Genomic DNA, 24,988 nt, shown 5'->3' on the forward strand with positions numbered 1-24,988 from the left:
TTGTGAAAGCAATACTACTCTAGGTTTCGAGCCTTCAGCGTAGCGCGGCCGGTAGCCACGTCTTACCCACGTGACGCTGTGACGTCACACACCACGTGGGCTGACAGGAGCTGCCAACTGGGGTCTGTCGTTTCACATGGGACGGTTATGTCAGAATCAGCCTGCTAGGACCCTGGCACTCACGTTACACCTATAGGCCGCTAAGGCACATTCATACGACTTGGTTAAAGTGGGGCTTTACATGTGGGCTGAGGAAGAAGAAAAAGAGAAGAAGAACGCTCGGTCACCCGCAGCTAATGCTTTCGCTCAATATTTGGTTCAGCAGCGTTGAACCCTTGTATTTTTATCACCAACACACGCCCGGCGGCCTAGTCTGGGTATGGAGCCCAATCTGTTTGCAAGGGCACTCTGAAAAGCTTCCTCAGCGTTATTTTGGCCCCTACGAGGTTCTCCGCCACCTCAGTGCAGTGAACTATGAGGTTCTCCTCCAAGGCACTGTCCGCTGCTTTCGACAGCCAAAGTCTGAAGTAGTTCACGTCACCAGAATGAAGCCGTTAAACCCTTTCTAGGATCCAAGCCAGAGCCAGAGACCCGCCCATATAACTTGCCCCGCTTACCCATCGTTCTCCCACGTATGCGGCACCAGGTGATGCCTCTTGCAAGGGAGGGGGCAATGCCACACTGCTGTCCCTCTTCAGGCGCCACCAAGTAGCCAAACCATGTCTTGGCACATGGCCGAGCGTCGTCTTCATCTCTCTCGAGCTTCACCTCATTAAAAAGACCAGCTGGGTTGTTCTGCTTCTTGCCACATTTGTCGGTGCCAATATATAACTCAGTTTTTGTTTGCAATGCCTTACTACAACAGTGCTAAGAGTTTCACAAGCCTCACTAACAGATATCTAAAAAGAAAAAACTGTCTTTCTTGAAAGTGTTTAGACCTCAATGCTTCCCAAACGGGGTTTAAGAATTAAATTCAAAACATCAACATGACTGACTAGTGGACTTGTAGAATATTCCAAATCAAAGACACCTCAGTGCCTCAAAAGCATTTAAGGAGTGTACATTGATGAGCAATTCACATTTGTTTATTAAACATGCTGTACATGTAAAATATGAACGTATGGTTCAGATTACAGATCACAAAAACATGTCTGCTCATCTCGTAAGGCCAAGCTTTTCGGCTGCAAGCAGCCGCATTAATGCCTTCTGTGGCTTCCCAATTGGAGTCTTGGGCACTTTGGCATCATAAATAAAGTAGCGAGGAATCTTGAAGTGGCTGAGCTGCAGAAAGGAAAAATTTAAGTTACAAGCTGCATGCATTCAGTGGCTACATTTACAAGAGCTGCATGTGGGTAGGAGTACCACTATTGCCTGTTAAAAGGTAGGTCAAATGTAGTGCATAAGAAAAGTTATAGATTGCCAGAACATACATCGTAGCAGTTGGCAACCTCAGTATATTACAGCAAATAAATGCAAATACACTAATTGCACTGCAAGTAACTGCTGGCTAAATCTCTTCATTCATCCTGTTCAGGCTATTCCATACATTTACTTCAGTATCTGGATACCTCGTTTCTTTTCGAAATTATGAGAGAGGAAAATATTATTTGCATTCGTATTAAGAATACACTGCCACAGGTCACACATCACTGCACCAGGGTGCAAGGGGTTTTATCAGGCCCATATGGCAGAAACATAGTTGCTAATGCAACGAATATTCCACAATACCTCCTGTTATTACTTTCTAGTGCGGAGCTCTACAACAGCAGTTAACTTAGATAAGTTGTTTGTCCTGCAAATAAAGTAAGACAGTTAACTTCTTTCTGACGTTCCTTACAATTCTCATATTTACAATATATGCCTTGAAGAAGGCATATTTCTTTGGAAATTATACTGCAACACACTAAGTTATACATTCCAATGTGAATAAAAAGAAAACCGTGAATTTTTCGGAACGAATCTCAGCTGAAATCAAAATACATCTTCCTATACACTACATGTCATGATCAACACTGGAATGTGACCACTACCAGTGGCAATTATTGCATGAAAAGATTATCTTCCATATCACCTATTTTCTTCCATCAACTCAATGCATGATTACCCTTATTATTTCAATTGCACAACAACTTGCGAGTTGCATCACTGTTATGTCAAATGCAAACCATTCTAATTCTTAAACATCATATTTTTGTGTTCCACCGCCGGGGTGGTGCAGTGGTAAGACGCCCGACTACTGTGCCGGAGTTCCCGGGTTCGAACCCGACCTCGGCGGCTGCGTTTCGATGGAGGCGAAACGAAGAGGCGTCGTGTGCTGTGCGATGTCAGCGCACGTTAAAGATCCCCAGGTGGTCGAAATTACTCCGTAGCCCTCCACTACGGCTCCTCTTTCTCTCTTTCCACTTTAATTCCCACCTCCCTCCCTTCCCTTAGGGCGCGGTTCGGGTGTCCACAGAGCAAGTGTGACAGTTACTGCGCCTTTCCTTTCCTGTGAACCAATTTAACTTTTATTTTTAAAATTATTATTATTATTATTATTATTATTATTATTATTATTATTATTATTATTATTATTATTATTATTATTTCATACTTTATTATGTCTAAACTCTTTTAGTTATTCCTCTTTATTCAGAAGATGAGGAAGTGGGTAGATAAACCTGACTCAAACATAACTACACTGACAAATCTCTATATTCAACAACTTTCTGCAGTTCCATTTCAAATGCCTGTATATAGACAAACACTAGCCCCATTATGTGGGATATCTTGCAGCCCACTTGAACCTTGTCGAATCAAGGTGTAGCGACAGCTTTGCACTCTGGACACACCTTTCCCTGGCAGTGCTCCCTGAGCTCTTCATCGGTGACCTTGGCGTCAGCTCTGGGCACAATCCAGGCGCAGACTTCTTCACCGAGCCGCTCATCTGGCACACCAATGACCTGATCAGGAAAGAGCACAGAAAAAAGACACTCCCTCATTTCTTTCTCTTTTTTTCCCAGAAAACTAAACCCAGTGAGTCAGAATAACCATGCATAAATGAACTGCTTGAGTGGGTTGCAAGCCCAGCTGACTATACAGCTGCCCAAATCTTTAACTAGCTCACACTATGGCCGCTTTTTCTGTGCCTCTGCAGAGCCTTAACACTGATCAAACTTGCGGAAAGGTCAAGATTAGGCAAGAGCTTGGTAAGCTTCTGCTTAGGATTGATCTTTTTGCAGCCGATCTCCTTTGTAATGTCCAGGAGAACAGAAAAGGTGGCCGTCTTGCAAGCTAGCTAAAGATTTGGGTGGCTGTATCTGCTACAAGTGTTGGATGGGTTATAATGGAGAGATACAGGTGAAATCTGTAGTACCTAACTGCCAGTGGTGAACAGAGGATAGGGTAAACTGTGTTCCTTGTGCAGTGCACCCTCTAAAAATTACACAGAACCTGCGGCCCACGCATGTTTATGTTTTTTTATTTAATAAAGGAGGCTGTATGAAGCTGATGCAATTTTTGAATTCCAATATTTCATTTTTACAGTGATAACAATGTCAGATCTCAGCTAAAATGCAGCGTCATCAATTACTGATAAATTTCAGTACCAGAATTCTACTCACGGCGAGTACTGAGTACATTGCTTATAGGTTTACTTTCGTCAATCAACATGGGTGCTTCGGTGATGTACAGAACAGCAGAGAAATGCATTCACATCTTGCAGCAACAGTCGAATCTGAGCAATAGAACACAAACTGTAGGGGTCTAGTTTTACTTTTACTGTTTCAAGCAGTTTAAGGTGCTATATAACCAGAACCATATTACTTAAAATATCAGACATGTTGTGTAGAATAAAAAGCATTTAGGTACTTCTATTTTTGCTTCTGTAACTCCCTTGCCACACCACACCTAAAAACATTCGGGATTATTATTAGGCAAAAAAAATGTTGTTGTCGCTATATTACCTCTGCTACTGTGAACACATTACTGCACGTAAAATATGTATATCCATGGGTCATTAACTGCTAGTGTGATGGCTGCTGAGTGAACTAGTATATCCCATATCTCTCACATTTACTTGCACCAGCTGTTTTCTAACATCAACGAAAACACTGCCCATTCTCGACCATTTGATGCTAAACTTTAGTGATTATGCATAGTTTACATTACTCCAATTTTGACAGCTCGAACGCCTCTTACAGCAGGTTAACTAAGATCACAAACCTACAACACCTGTTACAGTGCCCTTAACCCCTGTAAATGCGTGCAAGCTAACTGCAAGTGTACAACACGAGCACAGAGTTTCCAAGGCCAGGTTCGGCTAACTATTAGAACGTTCTTCCTAGCCTGCTACAGCTCTCCTCAGCCATGATTTCTCCCCCATGTACACCCTTGCCGAAATCATATTGTGTGCATGAGATATACGCTTGCAACCACAATCAACGAGTGCCATTTTTATGGGATGAGTTAACCCAGACACTATGACTGGAGAAGCCCACTCACGTGGCATTCCTGGACTGCCGGGTGAGTATGGAAGAACTCCTCCACTTCAGTGGGGTACACCTTTTCTCCTCCGCGGTTCACCACATCCTTGAGACGGCTCACGATGATAACATAGCCATCTTCATCCATCACCCCCACATCCCTGTGTTGTCCATGAAATAAGAAACATACAAAACAGCACAAAAGCTGGTAGCGCAAGAGACACAGAGGCTTAAATACATTAATGCTGCCATTACTTGGACAAGCCCGCCAAGGTAGCTCAGTCTGATGAATGATACCAATTTTTGCACAAGCTAATTGTTGCATACCAGCCTTAAATCTTGTATAGTGGAACAGCTTTAGGCGACAAACATATTGGGTCCGTCAAGAAGAGAGGGTTGAAAAGCTCAAGAGGTGAAAAGATGCAGTGCTAAAAGTGCCGTAAACAACACACTGAAGTGACAGAACTAATTTTACAGACATGCACAAAACAAAAACGCAAGAAATGCCACAACAATTTATTCTATCAGCTCACCCCTAACGCGCTCTGGCAAAGCACTGTGGCACTCCATTTTTTTAAATAAATGATTGATTTTGAAACAAACAATTCACTCAACAGGCATGAATCATTTGGCTTGTTCCAACTGCTCCACTGGTTCCAACTGCCTCGTCATCTAAAAAAGAAATTAAAGGGGCTTGATTTTTTTTATTACCAAGAGTTTTGTGAATGTTACATTTGTTTCTAAAGTGCAAAGAACCGTCATTTAGGGAGTGCCGATACACTTCTGTATGTATTCAGAATCGTAATTACCCCGTCTTGTACCACCCATCAGGAGTCATCACTTCTCGGGTCTTCCGATCGTCATTATAGTAACCCAGAAAGACGTTGGGGCCACGACCCCAGACTTCACCAGGCGAATTCACCGGCACCTCTCTGCCAGTGGAGGGGTCGACAATCTTCACCTGCAGAATGACCCACAATTCTGCTGAAACTCATTTGGAACACACTGTGCAAGCTGTATTACTCAAACAAAGCAGCCAACCAGCATGTTACCGATGAGAATTGTCTTCGGCGCTTAATTTGTCTGTTCGAAAAAATAGCACCTTTGTCCAGCTTTCACAAGTGCTACAGAGCGTCACGATTCAGCAACGGCTGTGTGACTGGTGGTCGAATGGGTTGCATGCTTTTACTTTGTGGGTTGACATTCATGTGGTTTTATTTCACAATGAAACTACTGTGGGGAGCAGTTAAAAACACCTAAACCATCAGGCTGTACATGTGTCTGTACACCTTCCCACGCCTTGTTACCCGTGTTAAGGAAGAAACTGCCTACCAAAATGTACGGGCCCAGATCCACCCTTTAAGATGGTTACTACAGGACAACACTCATATACAACCTTTGTCAACAGTAAAGGTCGTAGAGGCTCAGTTACTTCTAGGCTCTGTAATGGGGTTCCTGTAGTACTTGTGGAAGTCCCAGTTTTCAGAGAGGCAAGGCTTCTTCTTATTTTAAAAGATTTGAAATGTCGGGAATGCCTCTGCACTTTTGACTAACCGAGGCCACAGTATGGCGACCATTTTGTATTTTTATAACCTGCATAATGCCCTCTGCAATATACATCTTAATGCAAAATAAAAACCTAATCAACGGTCGCCAACTACCCCTACAACTTGCACCAGCTGCAACTGCCCTACACAAGCAAATAAAAAAAACATTTCCTGGCGCCTTAACCTAACCATCTCTCCTTCTGCCAAAAAGAGGACGATAAGTATGGAAGTTTGTTGTTATCTGAGTTCTGGTGGCCGTCACTGCTTAAATTCTAGAGCATTGACAGAGTAGTCCTCACCTCTAGGTGGGGCAATGGTCGGCCAACGGTGTTCAGCTGCTTATCGATAGGGTCATCGATGCTCGTGACCATCGCTGCTGTGGTCAGCTCTGTGGTGCCGTAGCCCACCTAACAAGGACACGCAAAATGGAAACACCAGAATCAGAACAAGGAGCCAGATTTCAAAAGAGAAGCATGCTGAGTTACCTAACTTCCTGCCCCTTCACAACACTGGCATGTGACATGTCACAGGGGCCAACAAACCTAACTTGGCACACCTGACAGACTGTGATGGTGCACTTTTTTCCGCACAAATCAATCAATCCATTGAAGCTATTGAATCAATGAAGCTATGAAATAATGTACAAAGGAATGTGTGCCGACTCACCCGAACGCCAATGTTGAGCTTTTCCCGAACCAGATTACGCACCGCAGGGGTGACAACATTCCCACCAGACTCCCCTGCAAAGACGACTCAGCTCCGTAAACATGTGCGCATAATATACGCACAATAAAAGATGCAAAGCGCTGCACTTCGTCTCGGTTTCACTTTGCTGACCTTGCTGTAGCGAAGAGATGTCATGCTGCTTCCTCAGAGGAGAATTGATGATGTCCAGAAACATGGTCGGAGAACCACACAGCTCTGTACACCTGGAAGATGCAACAAATCCACTACTAGAACCATTGTTTTGGAGGAACCACATTATCCCAGGGGCATGCTTTGGATTTTATTTATTGACAGAACTATATCATCACAAAAAATTCACCACATGGCAAATTTTCAGATAAGAGTCAAATATGAGTACGAAAAAAAATAAATACCAAAAATATCCGTTCAGTGAGAAAAATATTTTCAGGAAAAGTAAATAGTAAAATTTTCCTGTCTTATTTCTTTTAAACCTTATAATCTTTTCCGCCTAACTTAATGAATATGCACCAACACAGCACCATATAAAGCAAGCATGACATGCACAGAAATATGTACAGCTCGACTACACAGCATAACAGCAGGCAGCCTAAAATTGCTGTAATACCAGTGTAGCAAGCAGTAAAGTAAAAGCAGGTTTATTATCTCCACTGCTCTTAGCTCGGGCACAACAAAAATTTCAATAAAAACTCAGTACAATGCGCTGCCAGTGACAAGCATGCCACACGTTAGTTTTCGGCATGGTCCTCTTGCTTCTTAATCAGATTTCCTTCGAAACTTGTAGCAGTAATTACATTATTCCCTTCCTACAAAATAGTTTCAAAATTCAGAACTGCAGATGCCCCCCGCCCCCTTCTCTTGTGATTAATCACGTTAATTCTGTTGGATCGTTACACCGCCATTTCTTGACTACACATTATTTGAAAGATCTCAAGTGTACTACTTCTTTTGGCTCATCTCTGTGACAATAAGCTATTATGTAAATGAATCAGTACATTTTATGTGCTTTAAATTGTTTGCTTTACACACTGTGTCACAAGGCCATGTCAAAATTTACAAGGGTCATTGTCACGTGTACCTTCCATCGTTTCAATCAATCAGATTGCTTAAGAAATGCTTCAGAGTAAGCAAGGATATTTTCTCTCTATTTTTTTTAGTTATTCTTCTTGATTCTCCTTTGTTATACCACACTATACCACAATGTATAGTAACCTCAGCTGAGAGCTGTTGCTCTGCACCAGAGTGCCACGGCTGGAAAATTCCTGCGACCAATTGCTTCAACTAATCAGTCGACTGATAATAAAAGTCTTTTTCAAATGCATCCCCCAAGAAACTGTATTACTGGCCCACTACTGAACTTGCGGGCTAGGTCTGAACTCTGCCCGACCAAATCACATCAAGAAACTATCTGATGATTGACCAATCAACTGCCACTGGACGAAGTGATTTTTTATATGTCTACTATGTCTACCTAACTGTCTTACAGGCTGAATGACTGCTAGCCCCACCACAATGCTAGGGTACGGTCAACCCACCTGTGTTCCTGGACGGCCTTGAGGACGGCGGTGGCATCATAGGCGGGCGCTGGCACTACGGCCTTGGCGCCCAGTACGAGTGGCCGGGCTAGCACCACGCTTAAACCGTACACGTGGAAGAAGGGCAGAGGGTTGCACATCACAGTCTCCTGCACAGGCACCCACACACCAGACAGTGTCGATGGGGTGAAGTGGTGCCAACCATAGCGACTGATTAGAGCGCAGCCGTAAATATCTATAATATAAGGTTAACTCAACAATCAGGGTAAAAATGTAGCTCCCGGATCATGGGAAACAGAAGACGGCTTGGACAGACTGTCATGTGCGGACAAATACACAGCCCTCTTCCACATGCTTTCCCTCTGCTTTACATGAGGTGAATTCTGACAAAAAAGTTCAATTTCATTGGATAAAAAAAATGCAAGCTGTTTGATATTTACAAGCGCACAACGTTGTTTACACAGTTACAGTTAGGCTGCACAAATCTATTCCAGAAAACATGCACAGACAAAGATAAAATTTTTTTTTTTCTAACATTGCCAACACTGCCTCAACTTTAGACTGCAGGCAAATGCAGCAGCAGTTACCACAAAAGAAGACAAGAAAGGGCAAGGCTTGACACTTTAAGTGCCAAAACATACTTAATAGTACCACACTTGCAAAACCCTTCAAAAGCACTCAACACGCAATATTCCATGATTGATGCCTTTCTAGTTGCTGAGATAACAAAGGCATGCCGAATCACTGCACGCAAATTTGCGCCGAGTGCCATTAAAGTTTACAGCCCGTGTAGAAAGGCAAGTGATGACTGCAGTGCAAATTTCTGGCTCAGAACTACTTCGCATAATTACAAATTTCAGTTAGTCCAGAAGTCTCACATAGTTTTTGTATTGCATGAAAAATTATGCCAACAAAAAAAGCCATCCTTGAAAACACAGACTAAAAGAATTTTTGTGCACTCCAGCAAAGCCAACTTTTCATCAAGCTGCCCAGGGAGTCAAACAGAAACATCACAGACTATATGTCAGACTGACATCTGATGAACACATAAAACCAAAAACTGATTCAGTATTAAAAACCTAACCAAAATGCCAACTGACCTGGGTCAGCTTTGCTCTCTGGTCGTAGGTGAGCACATTGTTGACAAAGTTGGCATGGCTCAACACAGCAGCCTTGGGTGTGCCCGTTGTGCCCTGCAAAGATCAGGCCGACAGGACCAGAAAGTAGCAGAGGCAGCACAGTTATTCCCACATGCAACAGTGAAGTGAAAAATTGCAGAAGTGAAAGTTCAGTGCAAAAAAAGGGCCTTCCTTTCTAGCATGGAGCAAAACTATACTCCCGAACAACCTTTTCTGGCTAAGCAGCCAACGCAACAGAGCTGAAACGCATCAGCTCACTGGGCAGAAAAATATAGTCTCTTCGTAAATTTCCCGGAACGTGCTCTGGAATTACTGAAATATTGACGTTATTAATATATCACGATTGTACTACGAGATAAACACGTACAACATTATTGTAGTGCATTTTAAAATCACTATGGCCCGCCGAGCAAACAGAATGGCTGCACCATCTGTCGAGAATCTCCCGAAGAATGAGTTGGCTGCTCCTGTTGCGTCTACCCGCTGGTTTCTGCACGCTTTCGCGCTGAACTTGTTTTGAAAACATATGCAGCGCGCGATATTCCTTAACCACACATTTATGCTCATTTAGGCCTTCAGTATTCCATAGAAAGTTATTTCTGTGTCATTGACGGCTCGAAAACTATAATTTCAAGCAAGGGTGGAAAACCATAACAGAGCAATCAGATATTTTCAATTCTGATAAGCCTGATGAATTGTACACAACCTAATCGCAGCGAATTTATTACTTTGTCTCCATAAAACAAAACTAGGCACATTTTTAAGGCTTCACCGTAATTCTTGCAGGAAATTTCGTTTTGTCCTGGCAGTCAGTGAATGTACATGCGGTGAGAATCTTGACTCTTCACATGAAAATCAAATGCAGTTCTTTGTACAAGAAGCTAAAGTCAGACACGCTTGCTCAATTTCACAATGTCTACTTTCACAATATCTGCTCCACAATAACATCACAACCACTTTTTGTCCCCACACTACTAGTTGCAGTCACCCGCCGGGGTGGCGCAGCGGTTACGGCGCTCGACTACTGTTCCCAAGGAAGCAGGATCAAATCTCGGCCTCGGCGGCCGCTTTTCAAAGGAGGCGAAAAACAAGGTGCCCATGTACTGTGCAGTGTCAGTGCACGTTAAAGAACCCCAGGTGGTCAAAATTTCCGGAGCCCTCCACTACGGCATCTCTCATAGCCTGAGTCGCTTTGGGACTCCACAAACCAAACCAAACCGTACTAGTAGCTGCGGTCACTAGACATCATTCACTCTGCCCTTTAAATGCACATATTAAAATGTCACAGCCATTTATGCGAAGAATAGCAATAAAACCACTTGCAGAAGACCAAATTAACCACTCAACACCGTCTTCAAACATTCACAGCCAGGCTCTGGCAATGTTTTACTAGCCACCCTTGTCAGTTTTCACCCCTGTTACTCCTAACATAAAGGCATGTATCCAAGGCAGCCACTTACTGAGGTGAACACTATTGTGAATGGATCACCCGCAGTCACGGCTTCCTGAGCTGCCTGCAGATCGACTTCTCCACCGTGCATGAGTTCTTGGAGGGAAACACAGCCACTGCATAATCAGGGCATAGGGAGATACGCAGTCAGTGCACGTCCAAGTTAATCAAATCCCTGTATCTTCCTGTATTCCCTGTATTTCCTGTGTTCCCTCCTTCAGGCTTTTAACAACAACAAGAAAAAGAGACAAAGAAGCACCATAAACAATGACAGAGAACTTAGTCCGCACTGAAGCAGGACTGACGTACTATTCAGCATACAGGGAGGATTTTGGAGCAGGAAGACTAAAAGAAAAGGGCGTAGAAAATAATGAAGTAAATGACTAAAACGAGAAATAAAAATATGCAGTCCCTGAATTGGGGTGAAAGTATACATCAAATAAGCATGTAGAAAAGTTTTGAAGTTAGTGAAAAAGTCTAATTCAATGTTGATGGGCACAGAAAATGTTCAGTGCCTGGTGAATACATATCAAGGGGGACGCGAAAAGGTTTTCAAAATCTGTCAGTTGATCCAATGTCCTCCGAACAGGAAAATATGATGCTCAATGCATGACACTGCTACATAGGGCTGTTCATCGATAGCATCAATTGTGCGATGGACCACAGTCTGTGCTCACATTACGCTAGCCTGTCTGGATTTCACCCCTTGCCCAACGGTACGGTACCGCCGTGCAGGAGTCACTAGAAAACAAAGCGGATCGCGGCCTAGTAGACGATGCTCGGAATACCAGCATACTAACAGTACACTGCAGCCAACTTTGTTCATCCGTTGAATGTTGTAGAGCAACACAACAGCAGTGCCCTGCCATGTTTTTTTTTTTTTTTTTTTAAATATATATATATATTTTGAGGGCTTTCTGTGCAACAATCTAGAAGAAAAGACCTCATGAGATATATTATATAGAAAACAATTTACTGAGGGGTTTGTAACGGTACAACTTTGCAAATTATTAGTATACTTGAGGTATGCAGCCTATACTTAAAAAGGTGAGTAATTAAGCATACACTAATAAGTTAAACCCCTTCATGGATCACTGCCTTGTCGTGGCGGAGGGGCTTGCGAAACTCGATGAAGTCGTGAGCTCTGCTGTGTAGGGCCACCCAAGATAGACAGGTCACGGCAGAGAGTTCTGACAAAATGTGATTCACTGGAGAAGGTAATGGCAACCCACTCCAGTATTTCCTGCCAAGAAAACCCTATGGCCAGTCACAATACCATTATCGATATGGCGCCGGATGATGAGCCCCCCAGGTTGGAAGGCGTCCCACATGTTACTGGGGATGAACAAAGGGCGATTCCTAGTAGCTCCAGGACGAATGAAGCGGCTGGGCTAAAGCCAAAAGGACGCTCAGTTGTGGATGTGTCGGGAAGCGACCGGAAAGTCCGATGTTGCAAGGAGATATATCACATAGCAACATGGAATGTAAGATCTATGACGCAAGGTAAACTGGATATCGTCAAGCGAGAAATGGACAGATTGAACATTGATATCTTGGGTATCAGCGAGCTCAAGTGGACCGGAATGGGAGAATTTAACTCCGGCGACCATTATGTCTTTTATTGTGGGCACGAATCCAAGAGAAGGAATGGGGTCGCTCTCATAGTAAACAGAAGAATTGGCAAAGCAGTGCTAGGGTACAACCCCAAAAACGACCGAATGATCTCACTTCGGATCCAAGGTCACCCTTTCAACATAACAGTTATCCAAGTCTATGCACCGACCACTGCTGCTGAAGAAGCTGACGTTGAGAGATTTTATGCGGACCTACAATGCCTTTTAGACTGCACCCCATCATCAGACGTCGTTTTTCTCATAGGAGACTGGAATGCTAAGGTCGGGAGTGAAGAAATATCCGGAATTACAGGCAAGTTCGGTCTTGGTGAGCCAAATGAAGCTGGGCAGAGGCTAGTAGAGTTCTGTCAAGAAAACAACCTGACCATAGCGAATACTCATTTTCAACAGCACAAGAGGCGCCTGTACACATGGATTTCACCGGACGGTCTGTACAGGAATCAGATCGATTATATTATTTGCCGGCAGAGATGGAGAAGCGCTATACAAGCAGTAAAAACAAGGCCTGGGGCCGATTGTGGCACCGATCATCAGCTTCTTGTTACCAAAATTAAGCTTCGATTGAGGAAAACGCAGAAAACTAGAAGGCCTTTCAGGTATGATCTGGATCAGATTCCATTAGAATATGCTGTGGAAGTGAGGAATCGATTTCAAGAATTAGATCTAGAAGACAAAGAGCCCGAAGAGATGTGGACTGATGTTCGTGATATAATACAAGAAGTTGCTGCTAAGGTAGTTCCAAAGCAAAAGAAATGCAAAAAAGCAAACTGGTTATCTGAAGAGGCTTTGCAAATAGCTGAGGAAAGGAGGATGGCAAAAGGTATGGGGGAAAGAGAAAGATACAAGGTTCTCAATGCGGATTTTCAGAAAATAGCAAGGAGAGATAAGAATGCCTTCCTGAACATACAGTGTCAAGCAGTTGAGGACAACAGCCAATTAAGGAACACAAGAGCTCTGTATAAGACAATCAAAGATATCAAAGGAAGCTTCTGTGCTAAGCTGGGCGTGATAAAGGACAAACGAGGCAAGGACCTCACTGAAGCCTCAGAGATAAAGAAGAGGTGGCAGGAATACACAGAAGAACTGTACAAGAAGGACCCGGATGTGCAAACCCAACATAGGACGGTTGTGATTACTGATGTCGAGCCGGGCATCCTGAAGAGTGAAGTTGAATGGGCCTTAGTCAGCCTTGCTAAGAACAAAGCTAGCGGAATTGATGGTATTCCAGCTGAGTTGCTTCAAAACCTCAACCACGACGCTGTTAACACACTGCGTACATTATGTCAAAAGATTTGGACAACCCTGCAATGGCCACAGGATTGGAGAAGGTCAGTTTACATCCCCATTCCAAAGAAAGGCAGTGCCAAAGATTGTTCCAACTACCGCACGATTGCGCTTATTTCGCATGCTAGCAAGGTGATGTTAAAAATCCTGCAAGGTAGGCTGCAGCAGTATGTGGATCGGGAGCTTCCGGACGTGCAAGCTGGGTTTCGCAAGGGCAGAGGAACTAGAGACCAAATTGCCAACCTTCGCTGGATCATGGAAAAAGCAAGAGAGTTCCAGAAACCCATTTACTTCTGCTTTATTGATTATGCGAAAGCGTTTGACTGCGTAGATCACAGCAGATTGTGGCAAGCTCTCCAAGAGATGGGAGTTCCAATTCACCTCATCTGTCTCCTCAGGAACCTTTATGAAGGGCAAGAGGCCACAGTCAGAACTGGGCATGGTCTTACTGATTGGTTTCCGATTGAGAAAGGGGTGAGGCAAGGCTGCATACTGTCGCCCTGCCTATTTAACCTATATGCAGAGTGCATCATGAGGAACGCCTGTCTGGACGAGTCATCAGCTGGAGTGAAGATTGCTGGAAAACGTATCAACAACCTTAGATATGCGGATGATACCACTTTAATGGCAGAAAGTGAAGTGGAACTCAAGAGACTACTGATGCGCGTACAAGAAGAGAGTGAGAAGTTTGGGCTTAAACTGAACATTAAAAAGACGAAGATCATGGCGTCTTGCCCTATCAAGTCCTGGAGCATCAATGGACAAGAAGTGGAAGCTGTGACAGATTTTCTGTTCTTGGGCGCCAAGATTACCTCGGAAGGAGACTGCAGCCATGAAATTAGGAGACGCCTGCTTCTGGGAAAGAGAGCAATGGTTAGCCTTGACCGCCTAGTAAAGAGCAGAGACATTAGTCTGCCAACCAAGATCCGTATAACCCGTGCTATGGTCTTTCCAGTTGTGATGTATGGATGCGAGAGTTGGACTGTGAAAAAGGCTGACCGCCGAAGAATTGACGCGTTTGAATTGTGGTGCTGGCGAAGACTCTTAAGAGTTCCTTGGACTGCCAGAAGATCAAATCAGTCGATATTGTCGACCATAAACCCTGACTGCTCATTGGAGGGTCAAATTCTAAAGTTAAAGCTCAGCTACTTTGGTCATCTGATGAGAAGAGAGGAGTCGCTGGAGAAAGATTTGATGTTGGGAAAGGTTGAGGGTCGCCGGAGAAGGGGTAGGCAGCGAACACGATGGTTAGATGGCATTCTCGAGGCATTGCAGATGAAGCTATGTGATGTTAAGAAGATAGTGAGAGACCGGAAAGCGTGGCGTGACATGGTCCATAGGGTCACGAAGAGTCGGACACGACTGAACGCCTGAACTGAACTGAATAAGTTAAATGAAAATTAAAAAAATAGCCCTAGTAACTCTAGGCCAGTGCCAACATATTCTTCTTGTTTTATTCGCATCTCTGAAGTGCCCTTCACTCCTGAAACCTTGACTCAAGTTATGTGAGACAACCTGTGTAGTGCCCTGCGGCGCATTTCAATAGGCGATGTAGACATCGTTTGTCAAAAATGGCTGGTGATAGGTTTTCCTAGACAGACTTGCGAGAATTTCTACAGCTGCTTTAGACTAGTCTGTGGATATTAGCTTTAAATTAGCTCTGAGGAACAGGCAGCCAACGTACAGTCGATGGTAAACATAAAGCGAGAAAATATTTACCATCACAGCACCCTAACATACATAAACAGCCATAATCATTGCATATAACTAGCCATAGCTATAGAGCATGAAGTGGGAAAGCTGGGCTTTTTGAAATTTGCAACCCTTAGATGTGCCAAGGCATTAAGCAATATAGCCACAGGCCCATATGTGAATTACACGAAAGAATTCACATTTTTAAAAAATGAGAAAAAGAACACCGAAACCAAGCAAATATGAGCTCTTGCATATTCCTCAAACCATGAAAGGCTACTTTAAGGCATGAATGCGAGTAAACGTGTACTTGGCGTGATAAACCGTCACCTTTTCTTAACGTGTTCAGGATATCTGACTAATTGTGCTCACAAAATAAAGTTGCGATCAATGAACGGCACTCACGGCACTTGTTGGTCACTGTCAGTGATGACTGTCCTAAGGGATGGATACCTGAAACACAAGAGCGGTTTAAAATGAAGAGAAAAACAGCCATCAACTAGAAGACGCTTCCCCGCTCTATGAAGTAACCATTTCTCGCCATCTGCAATGTGCTAAAATGTTTTCAAAGAGCTCGAAACTTTGCCTTTGTTTTCAGCAACGTTTTTAAGAACATATATATTGAACCAATGCTCTTGGTGTCTGCCTCAGAATTTTTGATGTCAGTGTAATTATATGCCAGGTCTAAAAGAAAGGAAATCCCACCAAATCAAGCCCGAAAAAAATGATGAAGTCAGCACTAGATGATGTTTACCTTCGGTCAAATATAAAAAGAACAGAGGAATCCTCACTTTTTGGAAACAAGCCGTCCGGGCTGTGAGTCTCTGAGTTCGGGAATTAGGGAGCAGAGCATTTCATAGTAGTTGAAACTCTTGAATGGCCGAGGAATGTAAATGCCTTTAAAGTCCACCTGCCAGAAAACACACTGCTCAGGAGAAGGCATAGAAATTCCCTTCATGCTCATAGCCACTCTTTGTATCAAGCAGTGACGATACATACAAATAACCCTGAATAAAGTAATGCTGGGCTTTATCTCACAAAGCGAAGAGGATGCTATGATAGAACATAAAATACAATTTGCCTACAACGTGGGCCCTACAAATGCTTTCTATAGGCCAGCAAATGAGTTTTAAAAATTAAACTAAATCCTACCTCTGATACACTGAGAAGATTATCAAATTACAAGTATCTGCTTTCCACACGTCTCACACCAACAATATATCGATATGCAATAGTAAAAGATGCCAGATGATGATGATGGTTATGATGATGATGATGATGTACTGAGACAAAATGGCACAAAGATGCCAGATAACTTTAACTTAGTTTTAAACATTCATTAAAACCTAATGCAGAAGCTTTCTTTTTCTTTTTTTGTTTTTCATTCACAGATAATGAAATGCTTCGCCTAAAAAGGAAGCTTAGGTATCTTTTTGCAGCAATAACGGCCAAACTTCTTCGAATTTGCAGCAGTGAACAATCTATGCAGGTAAAATATAAAGAGCCAGTCAGTAAGCCAATTAGTGGAGTTCTAAACTGCCACTTGGCATATCAACACCATTGCAATCGCTGCCATCCATTCCTTGCATTTTTTTTACCTTATCAAAAGATACAGTGCAGAGATTCCAACCACTGTACAACTTAACAGTCACAATTATAAATCGGTATAGCTTTGTTCACTGACAGCTCCAAATTATGTGGGAAGCTGGCTTGACCCCACTCAAGTTTTGTATTTCATGCAAGGACGCCCCATGGAAAGCAAGGTGAATTTTTGCAATGTTTATTTAAATAAAATTTTTCTTCATATGCCCAGTTGAAAATTGGCAATCGGAACTTCCAAATGTGCAACTGGGATAAATTGAAAACAAATTTAAGCTACTACTACTATTCAGACTCGTATAAGTTCTACTTATGTTTTTAGAAGCTCCGACAGTTTCTTCTGAGTAATTGCTACTCTACAACTCAATTATATAGCAAAAACAGAAAGCAAGCTTTTTTACATATTTCTTCCGAGCCTGACCAACAGGCATCAAAGTTGAGAAACCATGCGCATACATCGTACACTTGTGTACGTCTACTTGAAACTACAAGCAGAATGTACACACAACCACGATCTGTCGCAGGATTAGCGCGCAAATTAAAACAAAAATGCGAGGCTGTGAGGCACTCACACAGCTACAAGCAGTGTTCCACATTCCCACCAGTTATCTCGCAGCTGTAGAGGAATCAAAACAACTGCAGCATTTCCCCATCACTCAAACAAGCATCTGTCACCAGCAATTCCACACCAGCTGTTGCATGTTCATAGCTTTTGTTTAACTTCCATTTAGTCAATAGCCCTGCCTAAACATACTGCATGTATATGTAGTAAATGGCTTTCCATAAAACATGTTGAGCTCACACAGCTTGTTAAACAGTTCAATTACATCTCCAGATGCACATTTTAGAAAAGAGCGCAGTTTGCATGCAATAAAAGCAAATAAATGACAAGTGATAACAATAGTTATTGAAGAAAAGTGAACAGGAATGCTGTCACATGAGTGAAAACTTCTGTGACGGGAATTTTAACGAAGCCAATATGATGCCCTCGAGGCTGACTACATGGTTAAGTTGATGATTCTTGTTCATGATCATTCACTTGGGATTTCTGATATGTGGTTTAGAACAGCTGCCACAGAGCAATCAAAATAAGCTCTGGCATCAATAGCCTTGCTATTAATGAAAAACCATGTATGATGCATAACAACATTAATCTAGCTTAATCGGTGCAAACCAAACCTTGCAAAGCATTACACATATTAGTGGCGAACCAACGGTTAATTCCTACAAAATAAAGTTTGTTTGGCAGAAATCTTCAGTACTAAACACAGACACTAAGCCCTTAGCGATGGTTTAAGTGTATCATAAAATCATTCATTCACGCTGAAAGCAAGTTTCATTCATGAAAAAACACTACACAAGTAGTTGCACGACACACAAACAAGTAGTGTGCTCTACTCACAGCTGAAAGGCACTTTTCGAATTCGGGCGGTGTGAATCCAAAATGAGTACTTGCCTGCAAGAGGTGACAAAAAAAATTAGTCAAAAGCGACTGAACCCCTCAAAATCCTTTTCTTTTTTTTTTTTTTTCAAATTCACTAAGAAAACGCAATTACAACGTTAAGAGATGAAAAAATAAAATCACGAAAGGTGAATTCTACCACCCCTCAAACAAGCAGTAACTAAAGGAATGCGAATTCTTGATCTTGAATGAAAAAAGCCCCTTCTCACAGAAAATTTTATTAGTGATTCTTTGGTGCAGAAATCAGTACTCACAGAGTGAGTTACAAAAGTGAGGTTATTCCACAATTTATGACCTAAATGTATCACAGTGGGCTGCCATAAATGTCTACAACTTAGCACGTCATTTATTATACATTACACTGCATTACTTATATGAACTATGAGGTACAGTAGAAGTCTCCTGATGAAATTAGATCCCAAGAAGATGTAAAGAACTTCCTACCTTTGTACCAGCCAAGAGAGATTATCCAAAAAATATTACAAGTAAAGACACACTCACACAATTGCATATCCACACAATTAGCTCCACAATAAGCCGTAGCCAAACAAGAACTAAAAGCAAACAAAGATTCATTCAGCGGTCAGCATGTCGGCAAGAAAGTTAACCTTGGTTGGTTAAGAGATGGGACACAATTCATATGAACAAAGGAAGGCTTGTTCCAATTCCTATTTTGCCATGTTCACTAAATTGCTCCGGTCAATTTTATTGCATACCTGGAGTACTTAATGCTATGCAAAGCAGAAACACCCACCAGACACTTACTGAGAGAACCCCCGCTTTGGCAGCGGCACCAGCCATGAGTATCCAGTTGAACGTGCTTGGAGACCATATCATCAGGGGGTCACCCTTGCTGAAACCAGCGCACAGTAGACCTCGAGCCAACTGGTCCACCTGTAATCAAAACCCAGCAGCGAAATCTGTGTGGTCTTGCAAAAACCTTTCTCTCTCCCTCTCTCACGCACACACACACACACACACACACACACACACACACACACACACACACACACACACACACACACACACACACACACACACACACACACACACACACACACACACACACACACACACACACACACACACACACACCAGGCAAATATTCGTGCTAGTTGTACACAGCAGTAGTGATGACAGTGAAGAGCATGTCATATTTTTCTTTACACATAAACCAAAAATTCTTTTCCCATGAAGTTACGGAGCATGCCACATGGCTACGCTCGATATTAAGTTTTTTGAATGCATAAAACAAGTCTTCAAGTATGTTGATGATTATTTAACTTTTGTTGAGGTTGAGGATTTTAAGGGCTATGCGGAAGAAATTTTGAGGGTCTTTGAGAGTTGCAGGCATGGCTTAAAATTTACTTTCGAAGTCCCGAAAAACAAAGAGCTACAGTTCTTAGACATACAATTGGTTTTGAGCCACGATCACTTCTGCTGGTCTTTTTAGCAGCATATTTTTCTTACATCATTAGATGCTGTAGCTCGACACGTCTCCCAAGCTTCTTCAATGCTTGCATGATTGCAGGCTGTATTAATGACATCATCTCATAGCAAGGTCATATGACTCGGAGGTCGTATAACTGATTTGACTGACGCTGTTATAAAGTTGAATAAACTAGCAACTTGGGAACACCTTTCGTTGTAAAAGCTATTCTTCGCACCACATACTGAGACGATGCCAAAGCTAAAATCATATTACTTGATCGACCACTGAACTTTTTTTTTACTTTTTTAAAGTGCACCCACAGGGGCCCATTTTTCTTTTTTCTGCTCAGTATACAGCAAACAGTCATGAGACATTAAAAAACAAACATGCCTGATTAATCCTGCTTCAGCCAACAGTTTTCACATTACCCACTCACACTAGTGTTGCAAGCAGACTGTGAAACTCAGGAGTAATCCCCACACACACCAAGTTCAGTGCACATAATCATTCTCAGCCACCCATAACCTCACAATACCATTATTCTTTTATTTCTTGACTCTTTTTACGATGACCAGAGCCACCTTTCATTACAAACAAAAAAAGAAGTGAGACAAAGGGTTGACCACCTTCACTCAAGGAAAGAAGCGAAGGATAGAGCAAAAGTGAAAGGAGAGAATTGCATATTAGGCAAACGAGGATGTCGCAAGGCATTCTGATGCCATGCTTTCCTTGCATGCGCAGAATGAATAAAGAAAAATAAGGCTGCCTGCCTGTTTCTTGTACTCGGCATAGCTGCAAAGTTTCTCCTCCTGGACAAAGGCCCAACCCTGGCGTTCTCCCCATTTTTGGGCAGCTGCATCGATGCATGTGCCCAGAGTATCTTGAGACAACGGCTTGGCACATAGCTCAAGCCAGTGGCTGGAAAGCAGCTTCTTGTGGGCTGCAGGTTGGCTGCACGTGTAAGAAACGCCCAATTTTGTTCACTTTTTGTACATGACTTACATGCAAACTGATGTGTTTATGACCTTCACATGATAAGCATAGTAATTCGGCAAATGCCATGGTGAATTAGCTAGACTGCCTGAACTCGAGCCTCAAAATGATCTTTGATCATACATTTCCAAAAGAACATCAGCTCTTTTGTTCAAATGCAGCTAAACCTTTCTAACTGCCTCTTAAGCACAATAATAATAATAATAATAATAATAATAATAATAATAATAATAATAATAATAATAATAATAATAATAATAATAATAATAATCAATCTTTATTTAATTTGCGCAGGAACAACCATGTGGTCTTCGTGCTGCAGCGCAAATAAAAAAAAAATGAAAAAAAAAATGAAAATGCACACACAAGTTTTACACACACAGATAGAACTCAAAAGAAGAAATAAATAACACATGAATAATAAAAATAATAATAATACAATCCCACTGTTTGCTTTTCACTGTGCAGAACTCAATGGCTCCTCTGAAGCTATAAATCTAAATCTGAAAACCCTCGATGTCCCATAAGACCTTCTGGTCATATTAGGTGTATCAAACTGCCAGTTACATGGCAGTAAAAGATATTATGTCGCAAACACTTTTCTGACCCCGACTGCATGCACATTGTCAAATGAGAAAAGGAAAACAAAAATGGAATAGCTAAGAAGAGGGCCAAGCTTAGTTAGTTAATGAGGTTTTATGGCACAAGAGCAATTATGGCTATATTGCACCAAACGCAAGGTTAGATGATTTGTTATGTGAAGTGCTTAGAGTTATGGTACTCCTATGTGATTTAAAACACTGGCTTTCTTAAGAAATGTAGAAACTAGAGAAAGATCGACAAATGCTTGTTCACCTAAAAGCAATGTAGGATGAAATGGAATATGTTCATTATAAAATACAGTAAAATACCTTTTCCTAAGATTCTCAAGTTGCATGCATGAGATTAAAATGGGATTGACCGTGAGCTCATCTCCACCCAATTCACACACTGATTTTTCTTTATTTATCAAGAGGAAGTTATGAGTAATGTGCGTGTGTCCTATGTGTAGACGACATAAAATAACATCGATAAAATGTTCCTGATGTCGGCACGATTGTCATTCCCCTAAAAAGAGATTTACAGAATGTAGCTTGTTATTTTCTTCATTTTCCTAATCAGCTTGCCACCTAGCTCTTGGTTTCCTGCACATCAACTTATACAATCCCTGTGGGGTATGTTCTCGCATTTTATTTTTCTGGATCTTGCCTGTGCAGCACACGAGTCAGCTCTCTCATTACCCATAATCCCATGACTGGGGACCGAGCGGAATGTTATATTATGTTTTTGGGACATTATCTGTACTATGTTGTGTATTATGTTGCCAATTAGGGGTTCAACTGCATTTTTAGAGTTTAAATGCAATGAGGACGTTTAAAGAGTCGGTGTAGATAAAGCTATTTTTGATGTTTTGATTCCTTATTTTCTCTACTGCAGTACAAACAGCGTAACACTCTGCAGTGAACACTGATGTATAAAGAGGTAGTCTTGTTATTGCTTCTGTTTCATTTTGTACTACTGCAGTTCCAACATAGCTTCTCGTTTTTGAACCATCTGTGTAAAATGCAATGTAATTCGTAAATTTTTCTTTCAGTGCCAAGAATTTTTGCAATATGTGCTCATGTGGAGTATGCATTTTTTGAAATTGTGTTAGCGTGAGGTCAAAAACTGCGGAGTGAGTATAACACGGAGGGAGTGGTTCGTGTCTTGGTGCAATACATTCAGTTTCATTTGGTACGTCCAGGTCTCTGCATTTTTCTTCGAAGTGCAAGAGTAAGGCTTAATTGCTTGAGGCTTGTTGTTGAAGAGTATTCGGGAAGGGCATTTCGTGATAATAGAGTAACAGAGATGTTTAGGCATAAAACGAATTTTGAGGACGTATGTACAAGTTAGTGCAGTTCTTCGATCTTTTAAAGCAGGTTCATTAGTTTCCAAATAGAGGCTAGCTATTGGAGAAATTCTATAAGCACCGGATGATAAACGTAAACCAAGATTATGAACTGGATCTAGCCATTTTAGGTAGGATGGTCTTGCCGAGCCATGTACTATTGAGCCATAATCTAACTTAGAGCGTATTAACGAATGGTAAATATATAAAAGGCATGCTCTATTGGACCCCCAGAGTTTTCGTAAGAGTAGTTTCATCCCATTGAGGGCTTGGGATGCTTTTTTCTTTAAGTTAGAGGGCCAAGCTTCATCATATAGCTCAGGACATGTCTTTAACGAGCAATGCAAAGGTTGCAAAACACACAGCCAAAAGTATAATGCCAAAAATGCACGGTGACAAGCATATGGTGAAAAAATCACAAGTTAGCTAGCTCAGTGACCTGTGCAGTGAACAGAAAAAAATCAAAGTTTAGAATGCAGGGTTAACAGTATGTGTAGTGCACACTCTGCACCTTCAGTATTCTCTTTACAGAAAATCAATCAAGTCCCCACAAGTAGGCAGGATGCGTCGCTTGCTTGAATGCATTACATTATTATACCATTATTGCTCGTACAAGATATGTCATTTTAAGCACATACTCATCAATACAATGCAATTCAATCTACGCAAACTCGATCTTGACTATCGTTGTACATTACATGCATATAGCAAAGAATGCTGCTACCCATGCAGTAGCTCAGAACGAAGGCAAACTAAAAGCATATGCATCCTTTCGGGCACAGAATTTTGCTTCCTATTTTCTTACTGTACTCAAATTTGTATCCATTTTTCGTATATTCCATAACAGTTAAATTATGCGATTAACGCACTACAGGGCGCGTGCATCAACTGCCCTAAGATACATATTCATCTCAGCAATTATCCTCACGAGAATCAGCGTTCACACCGGCCAGCGAGTTGCTTATTTTATAACAAGAATTGCATGATTGAACCTGCGGTCCACAGGTTTTGTTTGTAATTCTCTTAATTCTACCTTTGCACAACATGGGCTGTGACAAGCGTTGTCACAAACTGAGCGCTTAGCTACACAGAAAAAGATAGATAGATAGGTGCCCCCCCCCCCCCCCCCCCCCCCTTTTTTTTTTGTTTATCGGTCGGCGTGTACTGAAGAGGCTGTTTGTTTCTACATACTATTTAAAGTGAATACCTGCTCAACGGTCGACTGGCGACATTCCGGGCATGCAACCTAAGGAATCGGGCTGCCGAAAGTTGTACGAATATAGTCATAGTGGCGATCGCGCACGACACGAAACAATGCCGAAACGAACTCCCGCGTTTCGCGACTTGCAGTCCTGTGCCGCCCACTCGCACTGTCGTAGTAGTCCAAAAGCACCTCGGAAGATGTGGCAAGCGGCACCGCTCGTCGAAACCGATTCAGTCACACCGCAGCAACAGTGAGTCATGCCCGCCCGCCCGCTCTGCGCTTTGATTTTGTCAGTTTTGTTTGTTTCGGCGCGCGCGATAGCGCGATAGGGCCATAGGGCGTTAACGCAAACAGCGCGATGACGCGACTACCGGTCTGCTGCAGCTGCTCGCCACTCGCCGCTGTCGTCGCGCCCATCACGTGCGCGTCAAGGGCTGGCTTGCGCGTGCGCGGCAAATGAATAAATAATTGGTTCAGAGGAAGGGAACGGCGCAGTATCTGTCACAAGATGAAACGGTTTCGAGGCATCGCATGGGCATTGGCATGGCATTCGAGAACGCTGTCACAACAAAAGGACATAAGCGCCAGAAACCGCTGCGGCCGGCGGCGGCTGCGTGGCTGCGTTTCGATGGAGACGAAACTTGTATTACTGCAGAGATCCCCAGGTGGCCGACATTACTTCTCCTTCACAACGGCTCCTCTTTATTTCCACTTTACTCCCACCTTTCTATTCTCCCTTACGGCGCGGTTCAGGTGTCCGCTCACTAAAGTGACAGATATATGGTTCTTTCCTTTCCTGTCAACATTTGAAGGACAGTCGCAGCCGGTCCCTAATAAGCTGCAAGGATTCAATACCTCGGTAACATTTTGAAAGAGGCGGCGCGTAAACATATGCCCGATATAGTGTGATCTTACATTGAGA

At 42.5% G+C, this 24,988-nt stretch overlaps 1 protein-coding gene across 1 annotated transcript; it reads right to left on the reverse strand.

The window, feature by feature from the left end:
- Nucleotides 1-1,069: 1,069 nt before the first annotated feature.
- On the reverse strand, nt 1,070-24,404 carry LOC146175720 (medium-chain acyl-CoA ligase ACSF2, mitochondrial-like). Its single transcript, XM_084582079.1, has 16 exons — nt 24,070-24,404; nt 20,713-20,893; nt 19,276-19,404; nt 18,451-18,504; nt 16,241-16,359; nt 15,855-15,902; nt 10,850-10,955; nt 9,351-9,443; nt 8,251-8,399; nt 6,848-6,939; nt 6,677-6,750; nt 6,310-6,417; nt 5,273-5,424; nt 4,483-4,624; nt 2,832-2,942; nt 1,070-1,281 (listed from the first exon to the last, which is right to left on the reverse strand). Exons 1-16 carry the CDS (start codon nt 24,147-24,149, stop codon nt 1,156-1,158), a joined length of 1,764 nt encoding a protein of 587 aa, XP_084438205.1. The 5' UTR covers nt 24,150-24,404; the 3' UTR covers nt 1,070-1,155.
- Nucleotides 24,405-24,988: the final 584 nt, after the last annotated feature.

This window comes from Amblyomma maculatum, chromosome 10 (genome assembly GCF_055883805.1).
Source record: "Amblyomma maculatum isolate TAMU_Amacu chromosome 10, ASM5588380v1, whole genome shotgun sequence".
NCBI lineage: Eukaryota > Metazoa > Arthropoda > Arachnida > Ixodida > Ixodidae > Amblyomma > Amblyomma maculatum.

Coding starts and splice junctions, on each gene's coding strand:
- LOC146175720 (XM_084582079.1), bottom strand. CDS start 24,149: ATGACTATATTCGTACAACTTTCGGCAGCCCGATTCCTTAGGTTGCAT. Junction 18,505..19,275: donor CCAAAGCGGGGGTTCTCTCA/GTAAGTGTCTGG, acceptor CACCTCTTGCAG/GCAAGTACTCATTTTGGATT. Junction 9,444..10,849: donor TCACAATAGTGTTCACCTCA/GTAAGTGGCTGC, acceptor TGATCTTTGCAG/GGCACAACGGGCACACCCAA.